Here is an 18,543-nt window from a genome sequence, read left to right as displayed (position 1 = left end):
GAGGGGAGAGGGGAGACACCCCTAGGCCACCGTTTGCTGGCGGTCACCTGGACGCGGCCCGCTTCCCCGCGGGCTCGGCGGAGCCGCCAGCAAGGCGCCCGCCTCCCGTCGGTGAAACGACCAAGCCACGAGAGCCCGAGCTCACCTGGTGCGCCCTGGAGAAACTCGACATGCTGGTCTCGCCGCCGGCAGGACAGGACCGTGTGTTTCCGGAAGTCCAGCCATGTGTCACCCATTTTGGAGGCCGGACAGGAAACGCCTAGGCGGAACACAACAGTTCCTAGTGTGTCACGTTCTCGCCGATTCGCCTCCTTTCTCGGGCTCCCTTTGCGTCTTTCTGCGGTTCGGTTAGCAATGTCCTCGTGGAAGGGGAAAAAGACTGTGGTTAGGAAGAGAATTATCCTCTAGTGTAAGCCCGGAAAGTTCGTAGGAAACCGACGTGGAGCTGGGGGCGGGGGAACCATTTCCAGAGGCTCTAGGCGGAAGGAGACCGGAAGTGGCCGGAGCGCGGCTCTTTTTGAGAGCCGCGGGGAAGATGGATCGGTACCTGCTGCTGGTCATCTGGGGGGAGGGAAAGCTTCCCTCGGCCGCCTCTGGGCCGACCGAGCGGGCACCGGAGGAGTCTTCGGGGGAGGGATTCGAGAAGCCGCCAGGTCATTGCGGGGCGGGGAACGAGAAAAGGCGGGAACTGCTGGGGTCCGGGGCCAGGTCCCTGGAGGGGGCTGCGGGTCCGAGGTCTCAGGCCGCCGTGACGCTCTTTGGGGGACACCTCCTAGGAGCTGAGAAACAGTCCCCGCGGGAAAATGGCCCCGGGTGTGTGGGTAAGAGATCCCCAAAGCTGGTATCGACCTTAAAGAAATTAACATCGACTCTCCTGTGCCTTCTTACACGGAATTGCTGGTCCTGGGGCTTGAACTCGGGGCCTAGGCTCTGGCATTGAGCTTTTTGGATCAAGGCTAGCGCTCTACCACGTCAGCTACCACTTGAGCTACACTTCGGCTTTTGTTTCGTTTTTCCTTTTTGGTGGTTAATTGGAGTGGAGGGTCTCCTGGACTGCCCTGCCCAGGTTGGCAGGGAACTGTGATCCTCAGATCTCAGCCTCCCGAGTAACTAGGCTCTCCCCAGTAACCAGGATTATAGGCATGAGCCACGTGCCGGGCGTAAATTTAGTATTTATGTTTCCTGAGTTCCAAAGGCACATAATACAGAAAGGAGCAAGATACATAAGGGTCTTGCTGGCCATGACTTTACATTTTCATAAGAGTCATCTAAGTTAAAAAATACATTTAAAAGATTTTAATTGAGGGGCTGGGAAGATAGCTCAGCGGTAGAGTGCTTGCCTTGCATGCATGAGGCCCTGGGTTCGATTCCTCAGCATCACATAAACAGAAAAAGTCGGAAGTGGCACTGTGGCTCCAGTGGTAGAGCACTAGCCTTGAGCTGAAGAGCTGAGGGACAGCGCCCAGACCCAGAGTTCAGGCCCCATGACCGGCCAAAAAAAAAAAAAAAGATTTTAATCGATATTGAGCTTCTTTCAGGAGCTAGACTGTTTTGCCTTTTATCTTATTTTGATCAAGCAAGCACTTGGGGGAGGAAATGTATGTGGTTGAAAGTTTCCTTGTTTTTTTGGGGCGGGTGGGATTTTCATGTCTGCTAATTGGATAACATACAAATCAGGAAATTTTGATATGATAAAGTGAATCAGAAAAAAAGTCTAGGTTTGCTATGATTTATTATATGAATGCGCCAATAGTGCTCCAATAGATCATGGTCTTAAGAATGAAAGATGGTGAAACTGGAACAGGCTTAGATTATGTAACTCTTACAACCTATTGAGTTAGACTGCCTTCACTTTTCCAGACTTTACTGCAGCAAGTATTTATCATCTCCTGAAAAGAAGCATTAGTGCTTCCATCAATCCAGATGACATTACTTTTCCTGGTAAGTATCATGTAAGGGCTTCTATAGCGTGGCATTTGAATTGGACATTAATTAATTTGATCACTTATGAGTATAAGAAATACATGTACACCCATGTTGAGTTTTATTCTCTTAATGAAATTTTCTTGCTCATCTTTATAGATGACAAGAAACTATGACATAGAAGGGTTGTATCTTGAGTATGAACACTACTGTACTGACTGGCCTCCTTCCCCTTGTGTTTTTGTCCTCTCACTGATTCTCTTAACATTAAAAAAAAAACACCTTTGTAATTGTTAAACACAGCAGACTTATCTTGTTGCTCATCTGTTTTGACTTTTTGAAGCATTTCACTTTGTAATAGTTATCTGTTAACATTAAGTAACATTTCTAGTGAAACTTCTATTGTCATTTTATGACTTCATCTAATTATTTGATAGTTACCTTCCCTTTTGCTTTTTTTCATGGTTTCTATCTGAACATGTACCTTAAATGCTCAGAAATAGAAATGTCAAAACAGATCAAACCTAAAGCTGAAGGAAATTGCTGTATATGCCAGGAGAGCCTGATCATTTGGATAACTTTGTATTTCTTGTGACTGTGTAACTGTGTAACTGCCTCCTCTTTTCTTTCATTAACAAACGTTTTGTTGCTCAGTCAGTGATCACCATTGGTAAATGATTTGTACTGTGTATGTGCTGCTCTAGCCTGTCTGTCAAGATCTGGAAGTACTTTTAGTAAGTTCTTACCACATAAGACACTTAAGTGTTACCACCTAAGTGTTGGTTACAATTATGATCTTTAGGCAGATTGTTCTGTTTGAATTTTTAGGGGAGATTTTATTAGAGTACATATACATACATATAGATTACAGAACTATAGAATATGTATTTCAAAGTCACATAATTCTCAAATGTCTATGACACCTGCTGATTCAAGAACTTTCTTCTTTCTGATTTTATCTTCAAGCCTGTTCAGTCGGTGGTGTACCCAGTGCCAGGAAGTGGTTCTTTGCAGTGCAGGCCATATGTGGATTGTATCAGGTAATGGTTACTAGTCAATACATTTTCTACTTTATAGAATAACGCAAACCCATTTTTAAAAGTCATCTTTTGATGTGTTAGTTTTGTAGTTCTGATTGGGAGGAGATCCATTTTGATGCAGAAAAAGATACTATTGAAGAAGTTCTTCAAACAAACATCGAAGAATGTTTGAGTGTTGTTGAGTGCTTTGAAGAAGAAGATAGTAGCAGCAGAGAATCCATATCCTTGGCTGAGTATGCTTGTCTAATTTTGAACAGTTATTTTAAGCCTAATATTTTAGCAACTCTTTCTTTAGGTATTTAACATTGGACAATTATTTTAAGCTCAATATTTTAGCAACTATAGTAAGGGAATTTTCTTAATGAGCTGAAAGTTTTTAACTTTTCATTTTGGAAGACATATCTGATAAAGTTCCTTAAAATGCCGGAATTGATCATTGAAAATGTTCTGTCCTTTAGGCTTGTGTAATTGTAAGAATTACACAGAGAAAATTTTATGGACTTCACTGTCTTGAAGATAAATTCTCAGTTATTGTATTTTAAGAGCTTGACTAGAAAATCTTAATGTTAACAGATAATGTTCTTAAGCATATTATTTTCATTTTGCTATACAAGACCGAAATACTGTTTTTTTTTCAGTTCTTACGTATGTGTGTTGTTTTTCAATTGTTATGTATCTTCAGTGTTCCAATCACTGTCTAAAACTCACACAGCGAGTTTTTGAGGCATATAAACAGTTTAGGGTTAACTTTTAGGATTTTTGAATTGTGCTATACAGATGATGATCCAGGTGATAAGTTGTGATTATTCTTTTCTCTATAAAATACTCCTGTCTCTGACCACTTTGAGTTCTTCAAGTACTTTGAGTTTGTTTTAGTCTTCTTAATACAGTGTGACAAAAAATTGCCTTTGCTTTTAGTATGCAGACATTGTAAAATACCTGTAAGGTCACAGGCTTTAAAGATTCTCTTTTCTCATTTCTAGATCATATGTTTATATTGTATAATGAAGGAAGAAATATTAGAACCAGGGAAAGAACACGGGGCCAGATGTTGGAACCATAGTCATCATTTCCATGATCTTAGGCTAGGCAATTAACTTCTCTAGTTCTTTATTTTCACATCCCTCAAGTGATAAGGCCCTCTCCTAAGTTGCCTTGATTTAATCTTTGTAGCTAGAATTACAGGCACAAGCTACCTGTGCCCAGCCAGAGCTTCTATTAATTCATGCTTTCCTATCACTGTTAAAAGATAACAAATGCCAAAGTCAGTAAGTGAACTAATAATTATCTCCACAAGAGGGAGCCTGAAAACTAGAATTTAATAACATGCTTTCAATTTTTTTTAAAGGCAAAATTGGGTTAAATACCTTTATGCTATATGGCATTTTTTTTTTTTGAGAAAAAAAATGTCATCCTGTGGATAAAACTGACAGGCTTTAAAGAACCTAAAAAGTACATCACAATCTTAGTAAGGACTATGAAATGTGATTCAGAGACATATACTGTCTTTTCCTAAATAGTTAGAGGTATCTTACTTTGATGGTTCAGAATGAAAATGTTTGGTGTATCATTCATATATAATATGCTAAGTATAGTTTAGGATTTTTTATTTCCTTTGTTGTTTATTACATTTGTTTTTTGTGTATGAAGGTAAGAACTTATCCCAGAATTCAAATCCTATCTTCCACACAGCATAGTTATATGAATTTAAGCAAGTTTTTTAAAATGAGATATAGTAGCCTTCTATTAATAACCACATGGCTTTGTCATCAGGGTCAGTCAAAAAAAATGGTGAAGCTAACATACTTAACATTGTCTGGTACATAGAACATTATTATTACCTATTGTGAAGATATGTATATGTATTGATTTCTTTTTCTCTACATATTTCCTTTTATTTTAGACTATATGAAGAATCTGCAGAAAATTTACATCAGTTATCAGATAAGCTTCCTGCTCCCGGTAATTTATGAATGCTTTCAGTAGTTTGTATCTTACCTTCCACTTTCTATGGGTGTGTGATGGATTTAGTATGTTCTGTAGACCACTAATTCTATAAACTGTGAGAAGGAGCTTTAACCTAGATGCTTTGTGTAGTGTTCTTTGGTGAAGCTAGTCTATTCATTATCAAATGGAATGTGGTACAGTAAAAAAAAAAAGCTCTTTCCTCAGCATTTTTCAAATAGAACCCATTTTTCTTCCTGTAATGGAAAGCATACTTTGTGAAAGATTCTTAAAAGTGTTTTTTTTTGTCTTTAATCTTTCTTTATATTAATCAAGTACCTGTTACTTAAAATTTGGTAAAACTTGACTTTCATAAATTCTTTTACAGGGCTTTTGTTTTCCTGAATGTTTTCACAATTGAAAATTCACATTTTTCTTTTTCTTTTTTTAAAATAGTATTAGGGTTTGAACTCAAGATCTTACACTAGGCAGGCATTCTATCACTTGGGAGCTATATCACCTCTCTGCACTTCCCTTCCTTTTTTGTTTGTTTTGCTTTGCTTTAGGTTGTTTTTTTTTTTTTTTTTGAGGATCTCCCATTTTTGCCAAGGGCAGGCCTTGAGTCATGATCTTCCTACTTACGCCTCTTGCCTAGGTGGATTATACAGGTGCCCTACTAATATGTTGAGATGGAGCCTTGGTAATCTTTTGCTTTGCCCATGCTGGCCTGGAACCAATAGCCTTTTGATCTCCTCTTCCCAAGTAGCTGAAATTATAGGTGTGAGTCACTATGTCCAGGTTGATGGCCATCTATTAAGCAGAAGTTTGTTGTTTCTATTGTATGTCATATATTTTACTAGGAACCAGATTTATAATGGTGTGTATAGATGACTATTATAATCTTATATCTCACACACAATGTAATCTTTGTTAGGGAAATATATGTAAGGCAAAAATTAATGCAGAAAGTCCCACATGGGAAATAACAACCCATTGATAAACGTAACTGCTTTAGTGTGGGGGATTGAACCTTGGGTCATTCTGAGCTCCTACCCGAGTCCCTCAATTACTTTTTATTAAATGTGTGAGGATCAAAATATATACTGAAATCTCATACATTTTGAAATGTTATTATCAAATTTTTATTTGGTTTTTGTTTCATTTTGATTTTTCCGGTCTTTGGGTAAACCTGATGTTCGCCATCTTTCTCAGAGTCCAATGATAATCAGCATAATTGGTTTTTCTGAATGTTTTATTGTCCTTTAGAGAGAAACAATTTATTTCAGCATTACAATTCTATACTAATTCATTCCCTTTTGGATAACCAAATTAAGTTTAGAACAACATAATGAAATTGCACAGGTCTCTTTTTCCCTCTGTGAACACTACAATAACGTTGGTGATCTCCAGAGCAATGTGTATAATTAATGACTGCCACACAGTCAGTAAGTAATTATGATATGCTTCATTGTTTTCTAGCATATGCTACTTATCACATGACTTTAAAATCCAAGGATGAGCACAAAATTCTGAGTGCCAGAGGATATGTATTATTTTAAGACTTTTCAGAGATTAGAGTTAAAATAAGATGTGTCAGATTTAAAAGCTTAAAAAAATAATACCATGTTTCTTTCCCCTTTCTAGGCAGAGCAATGATTGACATAATGCTACTGCCCTCTGACAAGGATCCTCCTAATTTAAAGGACTGTTTACCTGCAGTTGGAGCATTGAAGCATCTGAGGGAATGGCACTCCGCAAAAGTGACCATGGCAGGAAGTCATTTTGAAATGTAGCCTCCTTTGGTCATATTTGATCATTGTTTTTGTTGTTCAGAACGGCATGTTATCCTGCTTGGAATAGATTTAGTATTTTAATATAAGAAAGTATAATTTTATGTTGTAATTGCAGGGTTACATCTTGGAAAGAACCTATATTTTTCTTAATTTGTATCTCCAAGATATTTTAAGTTTTTGGTAAATATGATCAATGCTCTTTATAACTACTGTTGAGCATAGATTCTTCAACCTTACTGTGTGCCTTATGTAGTCTTGAATCCTCCAGTGTATACCAGGGTTACATAGATATACTGACTGGAATTAGGACGACATACTGATCTTCTCTGTGGCATTTTTGACAGTGTAGTAGGGATCAATTATATATTGAATGGTTGATTCTTTTTTTTTTTTTTTAATGTCCGGTCATGGGGCCTGAACTCTGGGCCTGGGCGCTGTCCCTCAGCTCTTCAGCTCAAGGCTAGCGCTCTAACACCTGAGTCACAGCGCCACTTCCGGCTTGTTTTTCTTTTTGCTTATTTGGTGCTGAGGAATCGAACCCAGGGACTCAGGCATGCAAGGCAAGCACTCTACCACTGAGCCACCTTCCCAGCTCCCTGAACTGTTGATTCTTAAGATAGTATTCTAATTGGAATTGTAAATGACATGGTGTTTTGTTCTATTCGGCATGTTTTTTGAGCACTGTCTTGATGCCAAGCAAGCAGTAGGTGCTGGTGAGTTCAGGAGTAAGGAGACATAATCTTTGTTAGAGAAATACAGGGAGAGGCAGGAATGCCAGCAATCAAGACAGGCTGCTGATAAGTGCTGTCCCAGGATTATATACAAAGCTCTATGGAAACAATTAAGTCTGTGTGTGTCTGTGCATCTGACATATTTAAGCCAATAATGAGAGGAAAGTCTATTTCTTCATCCTTAGTACTAAGGAAAGCTAATCTTAACTTTGTGGGGCTAAGACATTGAACCAACATATGACAGGATTTACTCAGAGACTGGATAATTGCTATTTCATAGTATTAGAAAAAAAACAAAAATCTTGCCTTTTTAGCTCATAAAGAAACTAACCATTAAATGTAAGTGAAATACACAACCTGCTTCTAATTTTCCTGTGTCTGTATATTTTTACAGGAATTGTCAGAAAATTGCACAATACCTTTCTGCTAATGTTGTGTCCTTAGAAGATCTTGGAAATGCTATTGACTCAAAGGAATTATGGAGGGGAAAGATTCAGATATGGGAAAGAAAGGTAAGTGGATTTCTCAGTTACCACAGTGTAAAAACTGGGCCTCCCAACTATATTTATAATGGAGTTAGTTTAAATCCTTATGAAAATGTACTCGATGAAGATGTTCTAGACTAGCAGTAAGTAGAGCTTTCTGTGATCATAAGAATGTTCTGTATTCTGCTAACACTGTGGCCCACTAGCCACATATTGCTTTGGCAATACCTCATGTATGAGGAGTTTAATTGATGGACTTGGTTCATTTTATTTATTTGTTTTATTTAGGTATTTATTTGATTTTAATTACTATTTGATTTTAATTAGTTTTAATTTAAGTAGTTACTGTGATTATGTTTTGTGCACTTCAGTTCTAGAATATAACACTTAAATTAGAATTGGAGAAGTTCATGTTGTTATTGCATGTGTGTTCTACTAGAAAAGTGTGTGACAGTTTCTTCTGCTCTCATCTGAGGTGATCTGTGCCTTCTACTACCCTGCTCTCAGATTTTGAACACTTTTTTAAAAAATTTTAACTTGACCACAGATGTTTCAACCATTCCTAAATTCTGAGAGTCATATTTTACCATAAATGAATATATTTTGTTTATATATATATATGTATATATATATTTTTTTGGGTGGGTGGTCAGTCGTGGCGCTTGAACTGTGGGCCTGGGCGCTGTCCCTCAGCTCTTCAGCTCAAGGCTAGTGCTCTACCATTTGAGCCACAGCACCACATCCAGCTTTTTCTTCTTATGTGGTGCTGAGGAATCGATCCCAGGGCCTCATGTATGCGAGGCAAGCGCTCTACCACTGAGCCACCTTCCCAGCCCCATAATTTATATATTTTTGTAGATAGGCAAAATGAAACCAAGAAAATTTCCTTATGTTTGCTCAGGGTGTCATGGAAGCATGAATAGGCCCTTGTATTCCTTTAAAGTATTTGTGTACTTACTAAAACCTCTCGTTAGACAAAGAGGAATTAAGGTGCATTTGCATGATGGCTTGTCCAGAACTTAAGAAGGTTGAATTTGCAAGTGAACCATTTTACCAGTCTAGCCAAATTAAAATTAAAAATGTGAATAGCTAAGAGAATCATTTTTGTATACATTTTTGAAATTGCATGTTTACATACAGGCAGGTGATGCTCACATTCTTTGTATGTGATTCTTTCATCCCTTTTCATGGGAAATTCTATGGCCATTCATATACAGTATGCATTTAAAACTTGAAGTCACTGTTTTTAGTAGAGGTGTTTTTCAGCCAAGAAGCAAGGACATAGATTCTACAGTTACAGTGCTTGCCATTCATATCCAAATATTTTTTAGGGTCCTGTTTTTTGTGACATTTTGGTGCCAGTTGTCTTCATCTATAGGATGAGAATAATCGTTTCCCTAATAGGCTTTTGTGAGAGTTCATTATTGAAAGCACAGAAAAATATTGGCTGTCATTCTTGTTGCTGCCATTACTGGTATTAGCATCACTACCATGGCATCTATAGTATTTTCTTCTCATTAACAATATATTTTGAAGGCACTCTATGTGTGAGGCACTGTACTAAGTATCTAGTAGTAAATAAGACAGATGACTTATATTCTTCGCATATCTTACAGTCAGGTATTGAAGAAGCTTATGCAGAAGAGGTGGTTTGGTCCTGTGCTTGCATAAAACATGCAGTGTTAATCTTGGTTGTTAATTGTCTGTGAGAGCTTTTCATGAAAAAAATCTTAAATTAAAATAGGAGATTGATTGTTCATCTGAATGGAGAACTGTCTTTTGGTATAAAGAATGAAAATAAATTTATATTTATTTTTGAATCCTGTTTATATGAAGTTGAATTTCCTCTCAACTTTTATTTTACAATGAAACATATTAATCTTTCTACCTTTATTCTCAGTGATTTTAATTGTATACTGGTGGTTTTTTTTCAGTTTGGATTTGAAATTAGTTTTCCTGAATTTTGCTTAAAAGGAATCACACCAAAGAGTTTTAGTACATCAAATTTAAATACTGGCTTTCTTGCCCAAAAGATAATACCACCAATGGATAAGAATATTTTGCCTAAGGTAATAGTATGGTTAATTTTTCTGTTACTTGTTATTTGTTTGAACCTTGAATTACCTTTACTAATAGGTATGCTTATGTGGCTCATAATTCTTGCATTATTATTGTAATTCTTATAAGTAAGAATTGCTATCAGGATTAAATGATGAAACTATTGATGAAACTATTATTGCTATAGATATTCCTTGAATGTAATCATCCCAACTTTAAAATCATAGGCCTGAAACTACCACTTGCTTGGACTTTACAATGTAACCTTTTAAAGAGAGTCCGATACAATGGAAAAGGCTAAGAATTAATCTTGGTTAGACTTGGGATTGAAACTTGACTCTGTCACCTGATGGCTGTTGGTATAACCTTGGATAGAGGGATTAACCTATTGGTAAGATGGTAGCAGTACTAGCACAGTTATATCACAGAGTTATTGTGAAAATTAGATGAGATTACCACCTGACACAGAGCCTGATTAATTCTTAATTGGTAGTAGTGATAATTCTCATGACTTTTATATATTTTTTTCTTAAAATGCAAGCAAAGTTATGAAATATAATAATTAGAAAAAGGTTGAGGTGGCTATTTTTTAATTGGAAAAATAATGTTAGAAGGCATTTCATAGTAGCACAAATTCACATTAAAAGAGTCAATTTAAGTATACAAGTCACAGTGATCAGTTTTGAAGTTACGTGGATGTGAAATTAATGATCCATATTTTTCTGATGAAAGGATGGCAGAAAAGAGGATGTCATTTTTGATGTGAACTTACTTCTCAGTAATAGTTTAGAACTGCTTACTTTAAGTAAATTTCTATGGCCCTCTTTCACTGGAATTTACTTTTCTAAAAATTAGTCTAAGATTGCTAACCTTTGCTTCTCTTGATAGTACAACATTCAGGTATAACATTAATAATGTATCTAATTTTTTTGTTTCTATTGAAGACTATCTTAGGATACAACCTCTTTAGTAAATGTAAGATTCTTCTCTCCACATCCATATATAATAGTGTGTGTATAGCTATATTGTACCAGACACATGTATATATACAAAAATCATATATGTTGTAATTATTTTCTATAGATATTAACTGTATAATTCCTTCATGTAAGCCATTTGAACTTCAGCTATTGAAATAACTGTCCTTTACTAGCTCTATTTTAGTGTTAGTCTCTAACAAGAAAATACTGGTATATATTTCTAAGTGGGACTCGTTGGTTTTTCTCTGATTTCCTTGGTCTTTCTCCAGAATATCTTTCAATCCAAGTTCATCTTGGAGTTTCTTTTATTTTTTTAATTTATATTTTTTAATTTAAACCCTGCTTGCAGAGGTCAGTTGCTGAATTGTTTCTTCTTGAATCACCTCTCTTACTGGGATAAAGAGCAAAAGTTGGGGACTCTTATCCACTGTCACTTGCCTCTTTTCTTACTTATTTTCTCTCATGGAAACTTTTGCTAATTATGAGAAATCTCCATACCTGTCTATTCTGAAAGATAGACTTGAAATAGAAGAGATGGTTCTCTGTTATAGATCATTTCATGTTTGGCTTGCATAATGTATAAAATATTGCCTTGTAAAGATCCATCTTAAAGTCTTAAACTTAAAATCTCTAAGTTGCTTTAATTGCATAAAGCATTGTACAACTTTAATTTCTTTTCTAGGTTTACTACTACTATGGTCCTGCTTTACAATTTGTGCAGATGATAAAATTATCAGATGTACCCTCCTGCTACATATCCGACATGGAATTTGAGTTGTATCCTTTCATTTACATACTCATTTTAGATGAAACTTTTGGTGTCAGGTGGAATGTGATGGTATTGGTAGGTAACTGTGTTAACTGTGCATTTATTTTAATTTCATTGTGTTTGTTGTTTTAATGTCATTGCCCAGTGGGACTTCCTATGGTTTGAATTGTTGGGGAAGTTTTACTGCATTCTGAATTCTATACTTTTCCCAACAGAAATCTTCCTTCGTAGGCAAACAGCCTTATTTTTATTTAGAATTACTTGTGTACTTGTTACGAATGGGGTTAGGAAAAGAATACAGAGGTGACTGAGCTTTGCTGCTAAAATGTAGTATCAATATTCTCTGACTGCATAGGCTAGAATGTACTCTCTTATGTAATATAACATTAAGAAAAACTGTCTAAATACACCTACAGACACATTTTTTGTTTTTGTTATCTTTTATTTAGGGCTTAATGTTTTTTTAAAAAGTAACTTTCCTTTTTCTGAAATCCAAGCTGCATCTCCATAACTTACATGTTTTTTTTTAAGAACTATTTTGCTATTGAAGTCTATTAATACAGTGTTGTCAGTAGAATGTACAACCTTTCATTTTTTTAATGCCGACCAGAATGTTCATTAGTTTCTTCTTGCAAATTTCTTGCTACTGAAAAGATAAAGACCTTTGTGTTTTGGACACCGTGGAGATCTTCAACAGCTGATCACTGTTTGTGTAATCCAGAGTCACTAACATGGGTGGGAGGTTTGTTTCCTTTGTTTTTTGAGGTTTTTAATTTTGTGTGTGTGTGTGTGTGTGTGTGTGTGTGTGTGTGTGTGTGTGTGTGTGTTGGTTTGGGTTATTTTTTTGGGATGGGATGTTGCTGAGACAGATTGGAAAGCCTTTTCACACTGATAAATAAATCCTCAAATCCTTATACCATGATGATGAATCAAGTTCTAGCCTAAAAATGATGAGGAACTATAGAACGGTAATAAACTAGGAAGTGGCCTAATCAAAAGTTATTTTCAGATCGTATTTATCAGATTTGGAGAAACTCATTAGAGCTTGAAGAAGTGACATTTTGGAATGAAAAGCTAGGGTAACAACACAGGATCTATCTAAGCTGTGAAATCAGCAGGATATCCTGCTCTGTTATGCACAGTAAAGAGAGGAGGCAGGACAATGCTGGATGACTCCCCACATTGAAATTAGTGCTGCTGATTGTCTTCACATTGTAGGTTTCCTACAGGAAGAGAAGTTCAATTTTGGGTAGTAGTTTGAATAATGATATACCAGGATGAGTTCTGACACTTTCTGTCTGTTGGACATTATTGTTTAGATCCATGTGGTGAGCATGTAACAGTGGGAAGTGCTTCCAAATATTAGAGGAACTTATCTGTGCAAAGCTAGAACATTCTACAAGTTTCATGTGAGATACTTCATCTAGATCTTTGGTTTTTGAATATCTTACAATTAGAGAAAGCTTTCTGGGGTGGGGGATTATAAGGTAAATTAAATTACTCTAGGCCTCCTGGATGTTGGGCTTCCAGATCTCACTTTCTAAAAACTGCTTGCATCATAAAAGCTTTAAAAATTACATTTTATTATTTACTTATTTGTTTATTTTCCAGTACTGAGTTTGAATTCAGGGCCTTGTGCTTATTTGGCTTGCTTGCTTGATTGGCTCTCTACCGCTTGAGCCATGCCATGAGCCTCGCTTTTTGGCAGGTTAATTTGAGATGGAATGTTGGGCTGACTTTGAACTGTGATCCTCTAGATTTTAAATAGCTAGGATTACAGACATGAGCCACAAGTACCTGGATACTTTAATCTATTTTCATGATTTTACTACCCATTTAGATGTTTCATATTTTAAAATAATACTTAGTATACTTTTTCTTGTCATGGTTTTAGTAAAGCCTCAATATCTTGCAAAAAAAATAGACAAAGATCAAAGTCATGTTAGCCATGACTTATAAGGTAAAGAGAAGAATGGTAGGAATCTTGGTGGAGATAGTAATTTATAAACTCGTGAAATGTTCACATCATTGACAAGTCCTAATTGGTTGGTGTATTATTATAATGCTTAAATAGTTGTAAGTGCTATCATACATCTACATATATTCAACATATTTTACTCTTTTAGAAAATGTAATAAGATCTTTTAGACATTGCAAATACAGCATAGTATATAAAATGAACTTGTTCACAAAAAAATGACATACTAACGAAATGCTGAATTTTTTATTCAGAAATGTTTTCACATTGTTTTGGTAATTTATAATAATCACATTCAGAATATAATTAGAAAAATATGCAAGGAAAGGAATAATTGTTCGTTCCTGTGGTTGAACTTTTAAATAAGGGATTTTAATTCTGGTGAGAGAATTGGAATCCTTGAGTTCTAGTAATGGAGTAGAATTATTGCATGCTATTACTTGTCTTTAACTCGTGGTACAGAAGAGTGACAGAAAGCAACACCAGGGAGAATTCTGTGTTGCTCTTGGAGCAGATTTCATCTCTGCGTGGTCAGGTATGGAAGTCCTTTTTGATGTTTGGTTTTTGTATTTAACACTTAGGATGTATACGCAAAATAGATTCTGCCTTGTTAATCCATTCTTACTTGTTAAACTTGGTTCTTTTGATGTAACATAACATAATTTTGGTCGTGATTCACATGTTAAGATACTTGCTTCTCACAATAATTCTAAGGTGACAGGTAAGATGACATTTCAGCTTTAGAAGAGATTTTCAGAAATAAGCTCTGTGCGTGATAATTGCTTCAAGTTTTAACATTTTAGAAGACATTATTGTTCATTATTGTTGGCTGACTTCTTCAGCATTCTGTTTCAATTCTGTACCTTCTCTACTTTGTCATGGTAGATAGAATAGAACCAAAGAAACTAATAAAGCTTCTCTGAACTATGATTTAAAGGATTTTTGTTTTTCCTTCTTAATTCTAATTGTACTTAGGAGATTTTCTTTGTGGGTATATGAACATATAACTATTAACTATTAATTGTAGATAACAAATAGAGCCATCACATATATGAACTATGACAATATTGGTGCATCTTTAACCTTTTGAAAACTAGAATAAAGAACACTTTAAGTAGAGTCGTGGATTGAAAAATCAAACTTTTTTTTTTTTTTTTGCCAGTCCTGGGGCTTGAACTCTCCAGGCCTGGGCTCTGTCCCCAAGCCTCTCTATGCTTAAGGCTAGCATTCTACCACTTGAGCCACAGCGCCATGTTTGGTTTTCTGAGAGTTGTTTCATTAGAGATAAGAATCTCACTGGCTTTCCTGCCCAGGCTGGCTTTGAATGGCCATCTTCAGATCTCAGCAGCTAGAATAACAGGCATGAACTACTGATGCTCAACCATACAATGTTTTTAATAGCAAAAATGAAAGCTTGCATTTTTTTGGTCATTGATTTAACTTAATGTTTCTATGAAGATAATTTTAATGTGTGAAGTGTTTACTACATTTTACTATGTTTACATAAGTTTATTGTTATCTTAACATCAAATTGACTATTAGCAAATAGTCCAGAAGGGAGAAAATTACTTTAATTATGTTTCCCTGTTGTGCTATAATTAATTCTTGGTTGTAATTCTTCAGAAAATTGATATAGTAAAGGAAATCTGACTCTGGCCCTAAGATACTTGTCTATGTGATAACTTAGTATCCAGCTTCATTTTTTTAAATTAAATTTAATAGAGTTTTGAATAATGTCATATTTTTAATGAATTGGCCTTTAATAATAATTCAAGTAAGTAGGACATGTACCTACAATTTGTTTAATAGAGGTATAAAATAATATTTATTCCACCTAGTTATTGAAGGTAGGCAGGACTAGTTCTAGAAGTACATAAGATTGTTGTTATTTAATATCACATCTTCAATTTCTTTTTTTGTTGTTTTATGTTTTTGTAAAAATACTGTATAGAGGGTTACTAATGAATAAGGTAATGAGAACATTTCCTATTTCCTCCTTTGTTTTCCCCCTACCATTCCTTCCCTTCCCACCTCCCCAATTCCTACCGCCCCCCCCCCCAAGTTGTAAAGTTCATTTTCAACAAAGTGTCTTGTATATCTCATTGTTACAGTGGGTCCACCTGTATCCTTATTTCAGCATTTTGTTATTTCCTTTCCCCTTCCCAAATTAGAAAAATGTATATACAAGATACAGGGCACCGACATCAAATACAATGAAAACAGGGGTTATACCATGGAGGAAGAACATAGAAGAGAAACAAAAAAAAAATCACATAATACATTGCAAATATATTAAAAACAATAGCAAGAAAGAAAAATACCACTGTGTCCATATCTTGGGGTTCATTTCACTTAACATCATCTTATATGGTCATATGTACATAGCTTTTGACCTTTTCTGCTTGTCCCAGACTTATACTAGTTATTGCAAATAAGGGAAGCCATGGGACCTGTTTCTTTGGTCTTGGCTTACTTCACTTAATAGAATTTTTTCCAAGTCTTTTCATTTCCTAACAAATGGGGCAATGTCATTCTTTCTGATGGAGACATAGAATTCCATTGTATAAATATACTACATTTTCTTAATCCATTCATCTACTGAGGGGCATCTGGGTTGGTTCCATATCTTAGCTATGGTAAATAATGCTGTGATCAACAGTTGTGCTGGTAGCTTTAGTATGGTCTTGTTTGTGGTCATTTGGGTAAATGCCCAAAAGTGGGCTAGCTGGGTCATAGGGGAGCTCTTATGTGGAGTCCTTTGAAGAACCTCCATACTGCTTTCAAAAGTGGTTGAACAAGTTTACACTCCCACCAACAATGCATTAGGGTTCCCTTTTGGCCACATCCCTTCCAGCATCTGTTGTTAATTAGATTTCTTGATTATAGCCATTCTAGCTGGGGTGAGGTGGTATCTCAACGTTGTTTTGATTTGCATTTCTTTTATGGCTAGAGAAGATGAGCATTTCTTCATGTGTCTATTGGCCATTATGATTTCCTCTTCAGAGAAGTTTCTCTTTAAGTCTTTAGCCCACTTACTTATTGGGCAGTTGTTTCTTTGAGTATTTGTTGTTGGGGGATTTAGTTTTTTGAGTTTTGAGTATATTTTAAGTATGAGACCCTTGTCTGTTGTATGGCTAGTGAAGATCTTCTCCCAATCGTGGGCTTTCTATTGATCTTGCTAGCTATGTCCTTTGCCATGCAGCAGTTCTGAACTTTCATGCAATCCCATTTGTCCAACCTTTCTTTGATTTGTTGTGTTTCTGGGTCTTTATTAAGAAAATATCAGCCTGTGCCAAGGAACCCTAGAGTTTCTCCTATTCCTTCTTGTAATGTTTTCAGGGTGTCTACTTTGACTTTGAGGTCTTTGATCCATTTGGAGTTGATTGTGGTGCAGGGTGATATATAAGGATCTAGCTTTAGTTTTCTACAGGTGTTTTAACCAATTTTGCCAGCACCATTTACTGAAGAGGTTGTCTTTCTTCCCTTCTATTTTTTCTAGTTCCCTTATCGAAGATTAGGTGGCTCTTGGTCTGTGGGTTCATTTCTGGGTCTTCAGTCCTATTCCATTGTTCCTCAGGTCTGTTCTTGTGCCAGTACCAAGCTTTTTTGATTACTATGGCTTTTTAGTAGAGTTTGAAATTTGGTATTGATATTCCTCCAGTACTGTTCTTTCTGCTAATGATTGTTTTTGCTATTTGGGGTCTTTTATTGTTCCATATGAATTTTTGGGTTGCCATTGAGGAATGAGGTTGGAATATTGATAGGTATCACTTTGAATTTGTACATAGCCTTTGGAAGTATTGCCATTTTCATGATGTTAATCCTCCCATTCTAGGAACATGGGAGGTTTTTCCACTTCCTAAGTTCTGGTTTAATTTACTTTTTTTTGGTTTTGAAAGTTTTCATCGTAGAGTTCCTTCACTTCTTTAGTTAAGTTAACTCTTAGGTATTTTAGTTTTTGTGGGGCTATTACAAAAGGAGTTGCTTTCCTGATTTCATCTGTGCTCTTCTCATTTTTGGCATGCCCATACCCTGCTACTTTGCCAAAGTTTCGAATCAGCTTGAATAATTTGGGAGTGAAGTCTGTGGGATTCTTTAAATACAAGATCAGGTCATATGCAAAGAGGGAGTGTTTTCATCTCTCCCTATTTGGATCCCCTTTATGTTTGCATCTTATTGCTTTAGCTAGGCATTCTTAATACTAAATGGAAGAAAAATGGATAGAGTGGACATCCTTGTCTTGTTCCTGAGTTTAGAGGGAATGGCTTTAGCTTTTCGCCAATAAGCATAATACTGGCTATAGGTTTGTCATACACAACCTTTATTATATTGAGTGATGTTCCATGGATTCCTAGTTTTTCCAGCACCTTCATCATAAAGGGGTGTTGGATCTTGTCAAATGCTTTTTCTGCATCTATTGAGATAATCATGTGTTTTTTACCTTTGTTCTTGTTGATAGGATGAATTATATTAATTAATTTGCGTATACTGAGCCAGCTTTGTGTCTCTGAAATGAATCCTGTTTGATTATGGTGTATGATTTTTTTGATGAGTTGTTGAAGTTGATTGGCCAAAATTTTGTTGAGAAGTTTTGTATCAATGTTTATCAAAGAAATGGGTCTATAGTTCTCTTTCTTTGATGAGTCCCTGCCAGCTTTTGTGATGAAAGTTATAATGGCTTCATAGAAATAGTTTGGTAGTGAACTTTCAATTTCATTGAAGAGTTGGGTGCCTTGTAGTATTCAGCTGTAAATCCAGCTGTAAATCCAGTCCCGGCTTTTTTTTTTTTTTTTAATGTGAAAATACCATACAGAGGCGTTACAAATACATGGGCAAGGTAAC

At 36.1% G+C, this 18,543-nt stretch overlaps 2 protein-coding genes across 3 annotated transcripts in view; one reads left to right on the top strand and one right to left on the bottom strand.

Annotated features, from left to right (window-relative positions):
* Mrpl13 (mitochondrial ribosomal protein L13) overlaps positions 1 to 227 on the bottom strand; it is a 31,550-nt gene extending 31,323 nt beyond the window's left edge. Inside the window, exon 1 of the mRNA XM_013032250.1 lies at positions 146 to 227. Coding sequence (XP_012887704.1) covers positions 146 to 172 — 27 coding nt within the window. The 5' untranslated portion in view covers positions 173 to 227. The remainder of the gene's footprint in view (positions 1 to 145) is intronic.
* A 135-nt stretch (positions 228 to 362) lies between these two features.
* The window catches only part of Mtbp (MDM2 binding protein), a 57,722-nt gene continuing 39,541 nt past the window's right edge, over positions 363 to 18,543 (top strand). For both annotated transcript variants that reach the window (XM_013032236.1, XM_013032235.1), the window contains exons 1-10: positions 363 to 653; positions 1,861 to 1,941; positions 2,890 to 2,963; positions 3,045 to 3,196; positions 4,867 to 4,925; positions 6,552 to 6,696; positions 7,826 to 7,943; positions 9,851 to 9,985; positions 11,637 to 11,731; positions 14,164 to 14,236. In XM_013032236.1, coding sequence (XP_012887690.1) covers positions 536 to 653; positions 1,861 to 1,941; positions 2,890 to 2,963; positions 3,045 to 3,196; positions 4,867 to 4,925; positions 6,552 to 6,696; positions 7,826 to 7,943; positions 9,851 to 9,985; positions 11,637 to 11,731; positions 14,164 to 14,236 — 1,050 coding nt within the window. In that variant the 5' untranslated portion in view covers positions 363 to 535. The remainder of the gene's footprint in view (positions 654 to 1,860; positions 1,942 to 2,889; positions 2,964 to 3,044; positions 3,197 to 4,866; positions 4,926 to 6,551; positions 6,697 to 7,825; positions 7,944 to 9,850; positions 9,986 to 11,636; positions 11,732 to 14,163; positions 14,237 to 18,543) is intronic.

The sequence above is a fragment of the Dipodomys ordii genome, unplaced genomic scaffold (assembly GCF_000151885.1).
Source record: "Dipodomys ordii isolate 6190 unplaced genomic scaffold, Dord_2.0 Scaffold151, whole genome shotgun sequence".
Taxonomy (NCBI): Eukaryota; Metazoa; Chordata; class Mammalia; order Rodentia; family Heteromyidae; genus Dipodomys; species Dipodomys ordii.
Note: the sequence above shows the minus strand (reverse complement) of the source record. Positions and strands in the feature narration are given on the sequence as shown.